Source organism: Oncorhynchus mykiss, chromosome 10, assembly GCF_057628025.1.
Source record: "Oncorhynchus mykiss isolate SJ-2025 chromosome 10, ASM5762802v1, whole genome shotgun sequence".
Classification (NCBI taxonomy): Eukaryota; Metazoa; Chordata; class Actinopteri; order Salmoniformes; family Salmonidae; genus Oncorhynchus; species Oncorhynchus mykiss.
The window spans coordinates 84,550,912-84,570,911 of record NC_143031.1 but is presented as its reverse complement, the minus strand read 5'-3'; the positions used below and the strand labels follow the sequence as shown (position 1 = coordinate 84,570,911).

The window sequence follows — 20,000 nt, the reverse complement described above, 5'->3', positions numbered from 1 at the left end:
AGCTGGATATCTACTAATGATGTCACAGTGACCCAGCAGAACATAGAGCTGGATATCTACTAATGATGTCACAGTGACCCAGCAGAACACAGAGCTGGATATCTACTAATGATGTCACAGTGACCCAGCAGAACAAAGAGCTGGATATCTACTAATGATGTCACAGTGACCCAGCAGAACAAAGAGCTGGATATCTACTAATGATGTCACAGTGACCCATCAGAACATAGAGCTGGATATCTACTAATGATGTCACAGTGACCCAGCAGAACATAGAGCTGGATATCTACTAATGATGTCACAGTGACCCAGCAGAACACAGAGCTGGATATCTACTAATGATGTCACAGTGACCCAGCAGAACATAGAGCTGGATATCTACTAATGATGTCACAGTGACCCAGCAGAACAAAGAGCTGGATATCTACTAATGATGTCACAGTGACCCAGCAGAACATAGAGCTGGATATCTACTAATGATGTCACAGTGACCCAGCAGAACATAGAGCTGGATATCTACTAATGATGTCACAGTGACCCAGCAGAACACAGAGCTGGATATCTACTAATGATGTCACAGTGACCCAGCAGAACACAGAGCTGGATATCTACTAATGATGTCACAGTGAACCAGCAGAACATAGAGCTGGATATCTACTAATGATGTCACAGTGACCCAGCAGAACATAGAGCTGGATATCTACTAATGATGTCACAGTGACCCATCAGAACAAAGAGCTGGATATCTACTAATGATGTCACAGTGACCCAGCAGAACACAGAGCTGGATATCTACTAATGATGTCACAGTGACCCAGCAGAACACAGAGCTGGATATCTACTAATGATGTCACAGTGACCCAGCAGAACACAGAGCTGGATATCTACTAATGATGTCACAGTGACCCAGCAGAACACAGAGCTGGATATCTACTAATGATGCCACAGTGACCCAGCAGAACACAGAGCTGGATATCTACTAATGATGTCACAGTGACCCAGCAGAACAAAGAGCTGGATATCTACTAATGATGTCACAGTGACCCAGCAGAACAAAGAGCTGGATATCTACTAATGTAGTGACCCAGCAGAACATAGATATGTGGTCTAAATCACCCTGTCCCCTATACACTAAACTACACTACTACCCTATGGGCTGTGGTTTAAACCACCCTGTCCCCTATACACTACACTACTACCCTATGGGCTGTGGTCTAAACCACCCTGTCCCCTATACACTACACTACTACCCTATGGGCCGTGGTCTAAACCACCCTGTCCCCTATACACTACACTACACTACTACCCTATGGGCTGTGGTCTAAATCACCCTGTCCCCTATACACTACACTACACTACTACCCTATGGGCTGTGGTCTAAACCACCCTGTCCCCTATACACTACACTACACTACTACCCTATGGGCTGTGGTCTGAACCACCCTGTCCCCTATACACTACACTACTACCCTATGGGCTGTGGTCTAAACCACCCTGTCCCCTATACACTACACTACTACCCTATGGGCTGTGGTCTAAACCACCCTGTCCCCTATACACTACACTACTACCCTATGGGCTGTGGTCTAAACCCCCCTGTCCCCTATACACTACACTACACTACTACCCTATGGGCTGTGGTCTGAACCACCCTGTCCCCTATACACTACACTACTACCCTATGGGCTGTGGTCTAAACCACCCTGTCCCCTATACACTACACTACTACCCTATGGGCTGTAGTCTAAATCACCCTGTCCCCTATACACTACACTACTACCCTATGGGCTGTGGTCTAAACCACCCTGTCCCCTATACACTACACTACTACCCTATGGGCTGTGGTCTAAACCACCCTGTCCCCTATACACTACACTACTACCCTATGGGCTGTGGTCTAAACAACCCTGTCCCCTATACACTACACTACTACCCTATGGGCTGTGGTCTAAACCACCCTGTCCCCTATACACTACACTACTACCCTATGGGCTGTGGTCTAAACCACCCTGTCCCCTATACACTACACTACTACCCTATGGGCTGTGGTCTAAACCACCCTGTCCCCTATACACTACACTACTACCCTATGGGCCGTGGTCTAAACCACCCTGTCCCCTATACACTACACTACACTACTACCCTATGGGCTGTGGTCTAAATCACCCTGTCCCCTATACACTACACTACACTACTACCCTATGGGTTGTGGTCTAAACCACCCTGTCCCCTATACACTACACTACACTACTACCCTATGGGCTGTGGTCTGAACCACCCTGTCCCCTATACACTACACTACTACCCTATGGGCTGTGGTCTGAACCACCCTGTCCCCTATACACTACACTACTACCCTATGGGCCGTGGTCTAAACCACCCTGTCCCCTATACACTACACTACTACCCTATGGGCCGTGGTCTAAACCACCCTGTCCCCTATACACTACACTACTACCCTATGGGCTGTGGTCTAAACCACCCTGTCCCCTATACACTACACTACTACCCTATGGGCCGTGGTCTAAACCACCCTGTCCCCTATACACTACACTACTACCCTATGGGCTGTGGTCTAAATCACCCTGTCCCCTATACACTACACTACTACCCTATGGGCTGTGGTCTAAATCACCCTGTCCCCTATACACTACACTACTACCCTATGGGCTGTGGTCTAAACCACCCTGTCCCCTATACACTACACTACTACCCTATGGGCCGTGGTCTAAATCACCCTGTCCCGTTGTTTATTTATATTATATAAAACATATTAATAAACCTTTGACTTATGACCTAACTGAATAACTCACGAAACAGACGCTGTGTGTGTGTGTGTGTGTGTGTGTTTAACTTACGACACAGAGGCTTTTAAAGACCAAATGACATGTGAGCTGAAATATTAAGTCTATTACATAACACAGGGACTGGACACATTACAACAACTACCCTGACGCACGCACACACGCACACACACACACACACACACACACACACACACACACACACACACACACACACACACACACACACACACACACACACACACACACACACACACACACACACACACACACACACACACACACACACACACACACACACACACACACACACACACACACACACCGTGTCTGTTTCGTGAGTTATTCAGTTAGGTCATAAGTCAAAGGTTTATAGGTAGGTGGACTACATAATTTAACTAACTCAACCTCCCTTCCTATTGGCTCCCCTCCGTATCCTGGGAAGTGTCCAGGTCACTACTGTTGACTAGCACCCATAGTTATATACTGTTGACTAGCACCCATAGTTATCTACTGTTGACTAGCACCCATTCCCTATATAGTTATATACTGTTGACTAGCACCCATAGTTATATACTGTTGACTAGCACCCATAGTTATCTACTGTTGACTAGCACCCATAGTTATCTACTGTTGACTAGCACCCATTCCCTATATAGTTATATACTGTTGACTAGCACCCATAGTTATCTACTGTTGACTAGCACCCATAGTTATCTACTGTTGACTAGCACCCATTCCCTATATAGTTATATACTGTTGACTAGCACCCATTCCCTATATAGTTATATACTGTTGACTAGCACCCATTCCCTATATAGTTATATACTGTTGACTAGCACCCATAGTTATATACTGTTGACTAGCACCCATTCCCTATATAGTTATATACTGTTGACTAGCACCCATTCCCTATATAGTTATATACTGTTGACTAGCACCCATAGTTATCTACTGTTGACTAGCACCCATAGTTATATACTGTTGACTAGCACCCATTCCCTACATAGTTATATACTGTTGACTAGCACCCATTCCCTATATAGTTATATACTGTTGACTAGCACCCATAGTTATCTACTGTTGACTAGCACCCATAGTTATATACTGTTGACTAGCACCCATTCCCTATATAGTTATATACTGTTGACTAGCACCCATTCCCTATATAGTTATATACTGTTGACTAGAACCCATAGTTATATACTGTTGACTAGCACCCATTCCCTATATAGTTATATACTGTTGACTAGCACCCATTCCCTATATAGTTATATACTGTTGACTAGAACCCATTCCCTATATAGTTAAATACTGTTGACTAGCACCCATAGTTATATACTGTTGACTAGCACCCATAGTTATATACTGTTGACTAGCACCCATTCCCTATATAGTTATATACTGTTGACTAGCACCCATTCCCTATATAGTTATATACTGTTGACTAGCACCCATTCCCTATATAGTTATATACTGTTGACTAGCACCCATAGTTATATACTGTTGACTAGCACCCATTCCCTATATAGTTATATACTGTTGACTAGCACCCATTCCCTATATAGTTATATACTGTTGACTAGCACCCATTCCCCATATAGTTATATACTGTTGACTAGCACCCATTCCCTATATAGTTATATACTGTTGACTAACACCCATTCCCTATATAGTTATATACTGTTGACTAGCACCCATTCCCTATATAGTTATATACTGTTGACTAGCACCCATAGTTATATACTGTTGACTAGCACCCATTCCCTATATAGTTATATACTGTTGACTAGCACCCATAGTTATATACTGTTGACTAGCACCCATTCCCTATATAGTTATATACTGTTGACTAGCACCCATAGTTATATACTGTTGACTAGCACCCATAGTTATATACTGTTGACTAGCACCCATTCCCTATATAGTTATATACTGTTGACTAGCAGCCATAGTTATCTACTGTTGACTAGCACCCATTCCCTATATATTTATATACTGTTGACTAGCACCCATTCCCTATATAGTTATATACTGTTGACTAGCACCCATTCCCTATATAGTTATATACTGTTGACTAGCACCCATTCCCTATGTAGTTATATACTGTTGACTAGCACCCATTCCCTATATAGTTATATACTGTTGACTAGCACCCATTCCCTATATAGTTATATACTGTTGACTAGCACCCATAGTTATATACTGTTGACTAGCACCCATAGTTATATACTGTTGACTAGCACCCATTCCCTATATAGTTATATACTGTTGACTAGCACCCATTCCCTATATAGTTATATACTGTTGACTAGCACCCATAGTTATATACTGTTGACTAGCACCCATTCCCTATATAGTTATATACTGTTGACTAGCACCCATTCCCTATATAGTTATATACTGTTGACTAGCACCCATTCCCTATATAGTTATATACTGTTGACTAGGTCCCATTCCCTATGTAGTTATATACTGTTGAATAGCACCCATTCCCTATATAGTTATCTACTGTTGAGTAGCACCCATTCCCTATATAGTTATATAATGTTGACTAGCACCCATTCCCTATATAGTTATCTACTGTTGACTAGCACCCATTCCCTATATAGTTATATAATGTTGACTAGCACCCATTCCCTATATAGTTATATAATGTTGACTAGCACCCATAGTTATATACTGTTGACTAGCACCCATTCCCTATATAGTTATATACTGTTGACTAGCACCCATTCCCTATATAGTTATATACTGTTGACTAGCACCCATAGTTATATACTGTTGACTAGCACCCATTCCCTATATAGTTATATACTGTTGACTAGCACCCATTCCCTATATAGTTATATACTGTTGACTAGCACCCATTCCCTATATAGTTATATACTGTTGACTAGGTCCCATTCCCTATATACTTATATACTGTTGACTAGCACCCATTCCCTATATAGTTATCTACTGTTGACTAGCACCCATTCCCTATATAGTTATATAATGTTGACTAGCACCCATTCCCTATATAGTTATCTACTGTTGACTAGCACCCATTCCCTATATAGTTATATAATGTTGACTAGCACCCATTCCCTATATAGTTATATAATGTTGACTAGCACCCATAGTTATATACTGTTGACTAGCACCCATTCCCTATATAGTTATATACTGTTGACTAGCACCCATTCCCTATATAGTTATATACTGTTGACTAGCACCCATAGTTATATACTGTTGACTAGCACCCATTCCCTATATAGTTATATACTGTTGACTAGCACCCATTCCCTATATAGTTATATACTGTTGACTAGCACCCATTCCCTATATAGTTATATACTGTTGACTAGCACCCATTCCCTATATAGTTATATACTGTTGACTAGCACCCATTCCCCATATAGTTATATACTGTTGACTAGCACCCATAGTTATATACTGTTGACTAGCACCCATTCCCTATATAGTTATATACTGTTGACTAGCACCCACAGTTATATACTGTTGACTAGCACCCATTCCCTATATAGTTATATACTGTTGACTAGCACCCATTCCCTATATAGTTATATACTGTTGACTAGCCCCCATTCCCTATATAGTTATATACTGTTGACTAGCACCCATTGCCTATATAGTTATATACTGTTGACTAGCACCCATTCCCTATATAGTTATCTACTGTTGACTAGCACCCATAGTTATATACTGTTGACTAGCACCCATTCCCTATATAGTTATATACTGTTGACTAGCTCCCATTCCCTATATAGTTATATAATGTTGACTAGCACCCATTCCCTATATAGTGATATACTGTTGACTAGCACCCATTCCCTATATAGTTATATACTGTTGACTAGCACCCATTCCCTATATAGTTATATAATGTTGACTAGCACCCATTCCCTATATAGTTATATACTGTTGACTAGCACCCATAGTTATATACTGTTGACAAGCACCCATTCCCTATATAGTTATATAATGTTGACTAGCACCCATAGTTATATACTGTTGACTAGCACCCATTCCCTATATAGTTATATAATGTTGACTAGCACCCATTCCCTATATAGTTATATAATGTTGACTAGCACCCATAGTTATATACTGTTGACTAGCACCCATTCCCTATATAGTTATATACTGTTGACTAGCACCCATTCCCTATATAGTTATATACTGTTGACTAGCACCCATAGTTATATACTGTTGACTAGCACCCATTCCCTATATAGTTATATACTGTTGACTAGCACCCATTCCCTATATAGTTATATACTGTTGACTAGCACCCATTCCCTATATAGTTATATACTGTTGACTAGCACCCATTCCCTATATAGTTATATACTGTTGACTAGCACCCATTCCCTATATAGTTATATACTGTTGACTAGCACCCATAGTTATATACTGTTGACTAGCACCCATTCCCTATATAGTTATATACTGTTGACTAGCACCCACAGTTATATACTGTTGACTAGCACCCATTCCCTATATAGTTATATACTGTTGACTAGCACCCATAGTTATATACTGTTGACTAGCACCCATTCCCTATATAGTTATTTACTGTTGACTAGCACCCATTCCCTATATAGTTATATACTGTTGACTAGCCCCCATTCCCTATATAGTTATATACTGTTGACTAGCACCCATTCCCTATATAGTTATATACTGTTGACTAGCACCCATTCCCTATATAGTTATCTACTGTTGACTAGCACCCATAGTTATATACTGTTGACTAGCACCCATTCCCTATATAGTTATATACTGTTGACTAGCTCCCATTCCCTATATAGTTATATAATGTTGACTAGCACCCATTCCCTATATAGTGATATACTGTTGACTAGCACCCATTCCCTATATAGTTATATACTGTTGACTAGCACCCATTCCCTATATAGTTATATAATGTTGACTAGCACCCATTCCCTATATAGTTATATACTGTTGACTAGCACCCATAGTTATATACTGTTGACAAGCACCCATTCCCTATATAGTTATATAATGTTGACTAGCACCCATAGTTATATACTGTTGACTAGCACCCATTCCCTATATAGTTATATAATGTTGACTAGCACCCATTCCCTATATAGTTATATACTGTTGACTAGCACCCATTCCCTATATAGTTATATACTGTTGACTAGCACCCATAGTTATATACTGTTGACTAGCACCCATTCCCTATATAGTTATATAATGTTGACTAGCACCCATAGTTATATACTGTTGACTAGCACCCATAGTTATATACTGTTGACTAGCACCCATTCCCTATATAGTTATATACTGTTGACTAGCACCCATTCCCTATATAGTTATATACTGTTGACTAGGTCCCATTCCCTATATAGTTATATACTGTTGACTAGGTCCCATTCCCTATATAGTTATATACTGTTGACTAGCACCCATTCCCTATATAGTTATATACTGTTGACTAGCACCCTATATAGTTATATACTGTTGACTAGCACCCATAGTTATCTACTGTTGACTAGCACCCATAGTTATATACTGTTGACTAGCACCCATTCCCTATATAGTTATATACTGTTGACTAGCACCCATTCCCTATATAGTTATATACTGTTGACTAGCACCCATTCCCTATATAGTTATATACTGTTGACTAGCACCCATAGTTATATACTGTTGACTAGCATCCATTCCCTATATAGTTATATACTGTTGACTAGCACCCATAGTTATATACTGTTGACTAGCACCCATTCCCTATATAGTTATATACTGTTGACTAGCACCCATTCCCTATATAGTTATATACTGTTGACTAGCACCCATTCCCTATATAGTTATATACTGTTGACTAGCACCCATAGTTATATACTGTTGACTAGCATACATTCCCTATATAGTTATATACTGTTGACTAGCACCCATAGTTATATACTGTTGACTAGCACCCATTCCCTATATAGTTATATACTGTTGACTAGCACCCATTCCCTATATAGTTATATACTGTTGACTAGGGTTAATTCTCTTTACACTGAGTGGACAAACAAAACAACAGCATCCCAAACATTGCCCTGGGGCATCGTCTTTAGACCAGAAGAAAGAGTGCCTCCTACTGGCCCTCCAACACCACTTCCAGCAGCATCTGGTCTCCCATCCAGGGACCGACCCTGTTTAACTTCAGAAACCAGCCATCAGTGGGATTCATTGTGGTCCCCCATCCAGGGACCGAGCAGGACCCACCCTACTTAGCTTCAGAGGACAGCCATCAGTGGGATACAGGGTGGTCTCCCATCCAGGGACTGACCAGGACCCACCCTACTTAGCTTCAGGGGCCAGCCATCAGTGGGATGCAGGGTGGTCCCCCATCCAGGGACCGAGCAGGACCCACCCTACTTAGCTTCAGGGGCCAGCCATCAGTGGGATGCAGGGTGGTCCCCCATCCAGGGACCGAGCAGGACCCACCCTACTTAGCTTCAGGGGCCAGCCATCAGTGGGATGCAGGGTGGTCCCCCATCCAGGGACCGAGCAGGACCCACCCTACTTAGCTTCAGGGGCCAGCCATCAGTGGGATGCAGGGCGGTATGCTGCTGCTGACTAAAAAGTTGTGTGTCTAGCCGTTCGTTGCCACAGCAACCTCCAGCGGTTCTTACCTGGTTACAGGTACTGATGTCAACTCCGTCTTTCAGGAACTCCAGAACCTTGTCCAGGTTCCCCGCCCTCGCAGCACGCAGGAAACTAGTGTTACTGTCAGACTAGAGAGAGAGGGGGGTAGAGAGAGGAGAGGGGGGGTAGAGAGAGAGGGAGGGGGGTAGAGAGAGGGGGGGTAGAGAGAGAGAGGGAGGGGGGTAGAGAGAGGAGAGGGGGGTAGAGAGAGGGAGGGGGGTAGAGAGAGGAGAGGGGGGGTAGAGAGAGGGAGAGAGAGGGAGGGGGGTAGAGAGAGAGATAGAGAGAGAGAGAAAATAGACAGTAAGTATGATATATACATATTTATCTATATACTGTAGCTGTATAGGTTATTATTACATACGTAACATCAGTATTTAATGGCGCTCTGATTGTGTGTGTGTGTGTGTGTGCACAACCACTGACCTACCACTGATCTACCACTGACCTACCACTGATCTACCACTGATCTACCACTGATCTACCAATGATCTACCACTGATCTACCACTGACCTACCACTGATCTACCACTGATCTACCACTGATCTACCACTGATCTACCACTGATCTACCACTGATTTACCACTGATCTACCAATGATCTACCACTAATCTACCACTGATCTACCACTGATCTACCACTGATCTACCACTGACCTACCACTGACCTACCACTGATCTACCACTGACCTACCACTGATCTACCACTGATCTACCACTGACCTACCAATGATCTACCACTGATCTACCACTGATCTACCACTGACCTACCACTGACCTACCACTGTTCTACCACTGACCAATCACTGACCTACCACTGACCTACCAATGATCTACCACTGATCTACCACTGACCTACCACTGACCTACCACTGATCTACCACTGTTCTACCACTGACCAATCACTGACCTACCACTGATCTACCACTGACCTACCACTGATCTACCACTAATCTACCACTGACCTACCACTGACCAACCCCCTTCTGGGATAAACATCATCACATCATTATATAGGAACTAGGAAATTTCCTCACATCATTATATAGGAGCTAGGAAACATCATCACATCATTATATAGGAGCTAGGAAACATCCTCCCAAATTTATAAGGAACTAGGAAACATTATCACATCACCATATAGGAACTAGGAAACATCATCACAAATGTATAAGGAACTAGGAAACATCCTCACATCATTATAAGGAACTAGGAAACATCCTCACATCATTATAAGGAACTGGCGATCCTGTCACAGAGAGGCTTTATGTTCAGAGTGTTAGCATGTCAGCTCCACGGAATCTACTCGCCCCGATATGACCCAACACCCCCACAGGGTTAAGGGTCGAACACCTGATACGAGAGGTCGACTGACATGCATGCACACACATGCACAATCTTCCCTCTCTCTCCCTCCTTTTCCACTCCCTCCCTTTGTCTTCCCTTTCTTCATCCCTTCCTCGGCCCCTCCACTACACTCCCTACATCCCTCTCTCCATCTCATCCCTCTCTCCATCTCATCCCTCTCCATCTCATCCCTCTCTCCATCTCATCCCTCTCTCCATCTCATCCCTCTCTCCATCTCATCCCTCTCCATCTCATCCCTCTCTCCATCTCATCTCTCTCTCCATCTCATCTCTCTGTCCATCTCATCTCTCTCTCCATCTCATCCCTCTCTCCATCTCATCTCTCTCTCCATCTCATCTCTCTCTCCATCTCTCTCTACTCCCTCCCTCTCTCTCCATCTCTCTCCCTTTCTTCATCCCTCCCTATCTCTCCCTCCCTCTCTTCAGACGTCTCTATCTCTCCCTCCCTCTCTTCAGACCTCTCTATCTCTCCCTCCCTCTCTTCAGACCTCTCTATCTCTCCCTCCCTCTCTTCAGACCTCGCTATCTCTCCCTCCCTCTCTTCAGACCTCTCTATCTCTCCCTCCCTCTCTTCAGACCTCTGTATCTCTCCCTCCCTCTCTTCAGACCTCTCTATCTCTCCCTCCCTCTCTTCAGACCTCTCTATCTCTCCCTCCCTCTCTTCAGACCTCTCTATCTCTCCCTCCCTCTCTTCAGACCTCTCTATCTCTCCCTCCCTCTCTTCAGACCTCTCTATCTCTCCCTCCCTCTCTTCAGACCTCTCTATCTCTCCCTCCCTCTCTTCAGACCTCTCTATCTCTCCCTCCCTCTCTTCAGACCTCTCTATCTCTCCCTCCCTCTCTTCAGACCTCTCTATCTCTCCCTCCCTCTCTTCAGACCTCTCTATCTCTCCCTCCCTCTCTTCAGACCTCTCTATCTCTCCCTCCCTCTCTTCAGACCTCTCTATCTCTCCCTCCCTCTCTTCAGACCTCTCTATCTCTCCCTCCCTCTCTTCAGACCTCTCTATCTCTCCCTCCCTCTCTTCAGACCTCTCTATCTCTCCCTCCCTCTCTTCAGACCTCTCTATCTCTCCCTCCCTCTCTTCAGACCTCTCTATCTCTCCCTCCCTCTCTTCAGACCTCTCTATCGCTCTCATACCAGTAAATCAAGTTGACATTCTGGAACAGAACCCTGGTCGTTGTCAAGGTGATGTTCTAGGTCCAAGTTGCAACTCCCAGTACAATACAAATGTATATATATATATATCGATCTGGAGGATGGAGGATGGGATGGGAGGAAGGACGGAGGTAGAGGAGAGGAGAGGGAGAGGGTGGGGTGAGGGTGGAGGGTGGAGGATGGGATGGAAGGAAGGAGGTAGAGGAGATGGAGATATATATCTATATATACTACTAACTACATACTATAACTAAAATGTATATATGTATCTATACTACTAACTACATACTATAACTAAACTGTATATATATATATATATATATATATATATATATATATACTACTAACTACATACTATAACTAAACTGTATATATCAATACTACTAACTACATACTATAACTAAACGGTATATATCTATACTACTAACTACATACTATAACTAAACTGTATATATCTATACTACTAACTACATACTATAACTAAACTGTATATATCTATCTATACTACTAACTACATACTATAACTAAACTGTATCTATCTATCTATACTACTAACTACATACTATAACTAAACTGTATATATCTATCTATACTACTAACTACATACTATAACTAAACTGTATATATCTATCTATACTACTAACTACATACTATAACTAAACTGTATATATCTATACTACTAACTACATACTATAACTAAACTGTATATATCTATATATACTACTAACTACATACTATAACTAAACTGTATATATCTATACTACTAACTACATACTATAACTAAACTGTATATATCTATATATACTACTAACTACATACTATAACTAAACTGTATATATCTATCTATACTACTAACTACATACTATAACTAAACTGTATATATCTATCTATACTACTAACTACATACTATAACTAAACTGTATATATCTATACTACTAACTACATACTATAACTAAACTGTATATATCTATATATACTACTAACTACATACTATAACTAAACTGTATATATCTATACTACTAACTACATACTATAACTAAACTGTATATATATATATATACTACTAACTACATACTATAACTAAACTGTATATATCTATCTATACTACTAACTACATACTATAACTAAACTGTATATATCTATCTATACTACTAACTACATACTATAACTAAACTGTATATATCTATATATACTACTAACTACATACTATAACTAAACTGTATATATCTATACTACTAACTACATACTATAACTAAACTGTATATATCTATATATACTACTAACTACATACTATAACTAAACTGTATATATCTATACTACTAACTACATACTATAACTAAACTGTATATATCTATATATACTACTAACTACATACTATAACTAAACTGTATATATCTATACTACTAACTACATACTATAACTAAACTGTATATATCTATACTACTAACTACATACTATAACTAAACTGTATATATCTATACTACTAACTACATACTATAACTAAACTGTATATATATATATATATATATATATATATATATACTACTAACTACATACTATAACTAAATTGTATATATCTATATAGACTACTAACTACATACTATAACTAAACTGTATATATCGAAACTACTAACTACATACTATAACTAAACTGTATATATCTATACTACTAACTACATACTATAACTAAACTATATATATATCTAAACTACTAACTACATACTATAACTAAACTGTATCTATCTAAACTACTAACTACATACTATAACTAAACTGTATATATCTAAACTACTAACTACATACTATAACTAAACTGTATCTATCTAAACTACTAACTACATACTATAACTAAACTGTATATATCTATACTACTAACTACATACTATAACTAAACTGTATCTATCTAAACTACTAACTACATACTATAACTAAACTGTATATATCTATACTACTAACTACATACTATAACTAAACTATATATATCTATATATACTACTAACTACATACTATAACTAAACTGTATATATCTATAGTACTAACTACATACTATAACTAAACTATATATATCTAAACTACTAACTACATACTATGACTAAAATAGTCTAGAATCTATCTCTATACTAAATCTGCCAGTGTCTATCTTCTATCTCTATACTAGATCTGCCAGTGTCTATCTCTATACTAGATCTGCCAGAGTATATCTCTATACTAGATCTACCAGTGTCTATCTTATATCTCTATACTAGATCTGCCAGATTTTATCTCTATACTAGATCTGCCAGAGTATATCTCTATACTAGATCTGCCAGTGTCTATCTTCTATCTCTATATTAGATCTGCCAGTGTCTATCTCTATACTAGATCTGCCAGAGTATATCTCTATACTAGATCTACCAGTGTCTATCTTCTATCTCTATACTAGATCTGCCAGAGTATATCTCTATACTAGATATGCCAGTGTCTATCTTATATCTCTATACTAGATCTGCCAGAGTATATCTCTACACTAGATCTGCCAGTGTTTATCTTCTATCTCAATACTAGATCTGCCAGGGTCTATATTCTGTCTCTATACTAGATCTGCCAGTGTCTATCTTCTATCTCTATACTAGATCTGCCAGTGGCCCTGACATTCACACAACACATCTGTCATCTGGTGCCTCCCCCTCAACACTAATCACTCCTCACATACATTACAATGGGGATAAGACCACACACACACACACACACACACACACACACACACACACACACACACACACACACACACACACACAAGCATCACGTCACTTTTAGCTGTTGTCTAATCTGCTGAACTGATCTACACACACAATTACATCACACACCCACAATTACATCACAAACCCAGTTCTGGGTATTGGGACACGACCTGTGTGTGTGTGTGTGTGTGTGTGTGTGTGTGTGTGTGTGTGTGTATATGTGGTGTGTGTGTGTGTGTGTGTGTGTGTGTGTGTGTGTGTGTGTGTGTGTGTGTGTGTGTGTGTGTTACCTGGCGTTGGCGCTCTGCTCTCTCTCTGTGTCGTCTGCGTCTTTCCCTGGCTTTCTGTATGGCTCTGAGCTCGGGGGGCTGCTCTAACTCACGAGCCTTCTTCAGGTGAGCTGCCGCGTGGGCCATGGCTCACACACACACCACACACACACACACACTCTTTCTAGCTGACTTTTAGTCAAGCAAAACAGTATTTCGCTTAAACTCTCCCTCTCTAACTCTCACACACACTTTCTCAGACACACTCTCCGTTTGTCCTTTAGGTAAAAACACTCATAGACTAGTTATGAAGTATGGAGCTGGAGATCCTCTTGAGGTCCAGCCTTCAGTCTAGTCAACGATATGGAGCTGGAGATCCTCTTGAGGTCCAGTCTTCAGTCTAGTCAACGACATGGAGCTGGAGATCCTCTTGAGGTCCAGTCTTCAGTCTAGTCAACGACATGGAGCTGGAGATCCTCTTGAGGTCCAGTCTTCAGTCTAGTCAACGACATGGAGCTGGAGGTCCTCTTGAGGTCCAGTCTTCAGTCTAGTCAACGATATGGAGCTGGAGATCCTCTTGAGGTCCAGTCTAGTCAACGATATGGAGCTGGAGATCCTCTTGAGGTCCAGTCTTCAGTCTAGTCAACGATATGGAGCTGGAGGTCCTCTTGAGGTCCAGTCTTCAGTCTAGTCAACGACACGGAGCTGGAGGTTCCTCTTGAGGTCCAGTCTTCAGTCTAGTCAACGACACGGAGCTGGAGGTCCTCTTGAGGTCCAGTCTTCAGTCTAGTCAACGATATGGAGCTGGAGATCCTCTTGAGGTCCAGTCTTCAGTCTAGTCAACGACACGGAGCTGGAGGTTCCTCTTGAGGTCCAGTCTAGTCAACGACACGGAGCTGGAGGATCTCTTGAGGTCCAGTCTTCAGTCTAGTCAACGATACAGAGCTGGTGCCATGAGTATCCAATAGATCAATTATTAATTGAGTTTCCATGTCTATTATCTATGTATTCATCTATGCATGCTAATGAGCCAGTTGTATTGCCTCAATGGTCTTGTCTGGCATGTGTTGAATGTAGTTGGTCAGCTGGTAGTCACCTGGTAGTCACCTGGAAGTTGTCTTGTAGTCACCTGGTAGTCACCTGGACTGAAATACCAGTAAATGTGATGATGTTGGAAAAATCCCTTTTTGGTAGAAAACAGTAAGTCCTTTACTGGTTCCCCTTGTTCTGTACCGACCAGACTGAGATTCATGTGTTTTAAGTCCTCCTCCCTCTGTTCCCTCTCTTTCTCTCATCCCTTCTTCCTCCCTCGTGGACCCGATGGAGAGTGTTGTCAGGACAGGAGAGACAAAGACACTAAGACTGGAGCAACTCTCTCTCTCCGTCTCTCTCTCTGTCTCTGTCTTTCCGTCTACCTCTCTGTCTCTGTCTATCTCTCGCCCCCTCTCTCTCTCTGTCTCTCTCTCCGTCTCTCTCTCTCTCTCCGTCTCTCTCTCTCTCTCTCTCTCTCTCTCTCTCTCTCTCTCTCTCCGTCTCTCTCTCTCTGTTTCTCCGTCTCTCTCTCTCTCTCTCTCTCTCTCTCTCTCTCTCCCTCTCTCTCTCTCTCTCTCCCTCTCTCTCTCTCTCTCTCTCTCGTCTCTCTCTCTCTCCGTCTCTCTCAGTCTCTCTCTCTCTCCTTGTCTCTCTGTCTCTCCCTCTCTCTCTCTCTCTCACAGACACATCCACGCCCACTATGAATCATTCAGGTGTGTATAATAACAGTATGAGCGGGGATAACTGAAAAGACGGAGGGAGATACGGAAGTAGAGCCTTATTCACACACACACACACACACACACACACACACACACACACACACACACACACACACACTCACACACACTCACCAGGGGATGACGGTGCTCCAGATGTAGCAGCAGCAGCTCTCAGCTGTGTGAGCAACAGCAGGAGATTGTTGAGCGTGTTGTGTGTGTGTGTGTGTGTGTGTATGTTTGTGTGTATATGTGTGTGTGTATGTGTTTGTGTGTATGTGTATGTGTATGTGTGTGTGTGTGTGTGTGTATGGGGTTTAGTAAGGCACTGAGCCAATAGCCAACCTACTGCTAGGGCTACAAACACTCCCTGACCCTGTCCCCAAATACACTACATAGAGAGGGAGGAGGGAGAGAGGAGGGAGGGAGGGAGAGAGGAGGGAGAGAAGAGGGAGAGAGGAGGGAGGAGGGTGAGAGGAGGGAGAGAAGAGGGAGAGATTAGGGAGAGAGGAGGGAGAGAGGAGGGAGGAGGGAGGAGGGAGAGAGAGGCGAGGGAGAAGGGAGAGAGAGGGGAGGGAGGAGGGAGAGAAGAGGGAGAGAAGAGGGAGGAGGGAGAGAGAGAGGTTGGGAGGAGGGATGAGGGATGAGGGAGGAGGAAGAGCGGGAGGAGGGAGGAGGGAGAGACAGAGAATAGGGAGGAGGGAAGGAGAGAGGAGGGACGAGGGATGAGGGAGAGTAGAGGGAGGAGGGAAGAGGGAGAGAAGAGGGACGAGGGATGAGGGAGGAGGGAGAGAGAGAGGGAGAGGAGGGAGCAGGGAGGAAGGGGAGAGAGAGGTTGGGAGGAGGGAGAGAAGTGGGAAAGAAGAGGGAGAGGAGGAGGAAGAGAGGGAGGAGGGAGAGAGGGAGAGAGGAGGGAGGAGGGAGAGAGAGTGTGGAGGAGGGAGAGAGGAGGAGAGAGAGGAAGGGGAGGAGGGAGAGAGGAAGGAGAGAGGAGGAGGAGGGAGGAGGGAGAGGGAGAGGAGAGAGAGCGAGAGGGAGGAGGGAGGAGGAGGGAGGAGGAGGAAGAGAGAGGGAGGGAGAGGAAGGAGGGAGAGAGAGAGAGAGAGGGGAGGAGGGAGAGAGGGAGGTTGGGAGGAGGGAGAGAGGGGAAAGAAGAGGGAGGAAAGAGGAGGGAGAGAGCGAGGAGGGAGAGAGGGGAGAGAGGAGGGAGAGGGAGGAGGGAGAGAGGAGGGATGAGGGATGAGGGAGGAGAGAGAGAGAGAGGGAGGAGGGAGAGAGGGAGGTTGGGAGGAGGGAGAGAAGAGGGAGGAGGGAGGATGAAGAGAGAGAGGAGGGAGAAGGAGAGAGAGAGAGGAGGGAGGAGGGAGGGAGAGAGGAGGGAGGGATGAGTGTTAGTCCTCATCCACTACTGTCTCTATCTGATGGTCCTCATCCTCTACTGTCTCTATCTGATGGTCCTCATCCACTACTGTCTCTATCTGATAGTCCTCATCCACTACTGTCTCTATCTGATAGTCCTCATCCACTACGGTCTCCATCTGATAGTTCTCATCCACTATTGTCTCCATCTGATGGTCCTCATCCACTACTTTGTCTCTACCGCCCTCAGCTGGTGAGTGTTCGTCCTCATCCACTACTTTGTCTCTACCGCCCTCAGCTGTTTAGTGTTCGTCCTCATCCACTACTTTGTCTCTACCGCCCTCAGCTGGTGAGTGTTCGTCCTCATCCACTACTTTGTCTCTACCGCCCTCAGCTGGTGAGTGTTCGTCCTCATCCACTACTTTGTCTCTACCGCCCTCAGCTGGTGAGTGTTCGTCCTCATCCACTACTTTGTCTCTACCGCCCTCAGCTGTTTAGTGTTCGTCCTCATCCACTACTTTGTCTCTACCGCCCTCAGCTGGTGAGTGTTCGTCCTCATCCACTACTTTGTCTCTACCGCCCTCAGCTGGTGAGTGTTCGTCCTCATCCACTACTTTGTCTCTACCGCCCTCAGCTGGTGAGTGTTCGTCCTCATCCACTACTTTGTCTCTACCGCCCTCAGCTGGTGAGTGTTCGTCCTCATCCACTACTTTGTCTCTACCGCCCTCAGTTTGTGAGTGTTCGTCCTCATCCACTACTTTGTCTCTACCGCCCTCAGCTGGTGAGTGTTCGTCCTCATCCACTACTGTCTCTACCGCCCTCAGCTGGTGAGTGTTCGTCCTCATCCACTACTTTGTCTCTACCGCCCTCAGCTAGTGAGTGATAGTCCTCATCCACTACTATCTCTACCGCGCTCAGCTGGTGAGTGATAGTCCTCATCCACTACTTTGTCTCTACCGCCCTCAGCTGGTGAGTGTTCGTCCTCATCCACTACTTTGTCTCTACCGCCCTCAGCTGGTGAGTGTTCGTCCTCATCCACTACTTTGTCTCTACCGCCCTCAGTTTGTGAGTGTTCGTCCTCATCCACTACTTTGTCTCTACCCCCCTCAGCTGGTGAGTGTTCGTCCTCATCCACTACTGTCTCTACCGCCCTCAGTTTGTGAGTGTTCGTCCTCATCCACTACTTTGTCTCTACCGCCCTCAGTTTGTGAGTGTTCGTCCTCATCCACTACTGTCTCTACCGCCCTCAGCTGGTGAGTGTTCGTCCTCATCCACTACTTTGTCTCTACCGCCCTCAGCTAGTGAGTGATAGTCCTCATCCACTACTATCTCTACCGCGCTCAGCTGGTGAGTGATAGTCCTCATCCACTACATTGTCTCTACTGCCCTCAGCTGGTGAGTGTTCGTCCTCATCCACTACTTTGTCTCTACCGCCCTCAGCTGGTGAGTGTGAGGAAGTGCAGCCCAACCCAGTGGCACCAGATTTCTCTCTGTCTCAGGGCCGAAGCTTAACTAAGAGTTTCTCCTGTTGTAACACAAATCCCTAATTGACATCAATACAGCGTTTCATATGAAAGTCTGGGTTACGCATAACTTACACAGGAGGCTGGTGAGGGGAGGACGGCTCATTTTAATGGCTGGAATGGAGTGAAGGAAATGGTAACCAAAACATGGAAATGTTTTGGATGTGTTTGGTAACGGGGTCGGGGGTCAGTATGATGTGTTTGTTAACAGGGTCAGTATGATGTGTTGGTTAACAGGGTCAGTATGATGTGTTTGTTAACAGGGTCAGTATGATGTGTTTGTTAACAGGGTCAGTATGATGTGTTGGTTAACAGGGTCAGTATGATGTGTTGGTTAACAGGGTCAGTATGATGTGTTGGTTAACAGGGTCAGTATG

The 20,000-nt window shown here is 43.4% G+C and overlaps 1 protein-coding gene across 4 annotated transcripts in view; it reads right to left on the bottom strand.

Moving 5' to 3' along the window:
• The window catches only part of LOC110515949 (uncharacterized), a 234,461-nt gene that overhangs the window by 189,485 nt on the left and 24,976 nt on the right, over positions 1 to 20,000 (bottom strand). For all 4 annotated transcript variants that reach the window (XM_090188230.1, XM_090188245.1, XM_090188231.1 and 1 more), the window contains exon 2: positions 9,467 to 9,568. In XM_090188230.1, coding sequence (XP_090044356.1) covers positions 9,467 to 9,568 — 102 coding nt within the window. The remainder of the gene's footprint in view (positions 1 to 9,466; positions 9,569 to 20,000) is intronic.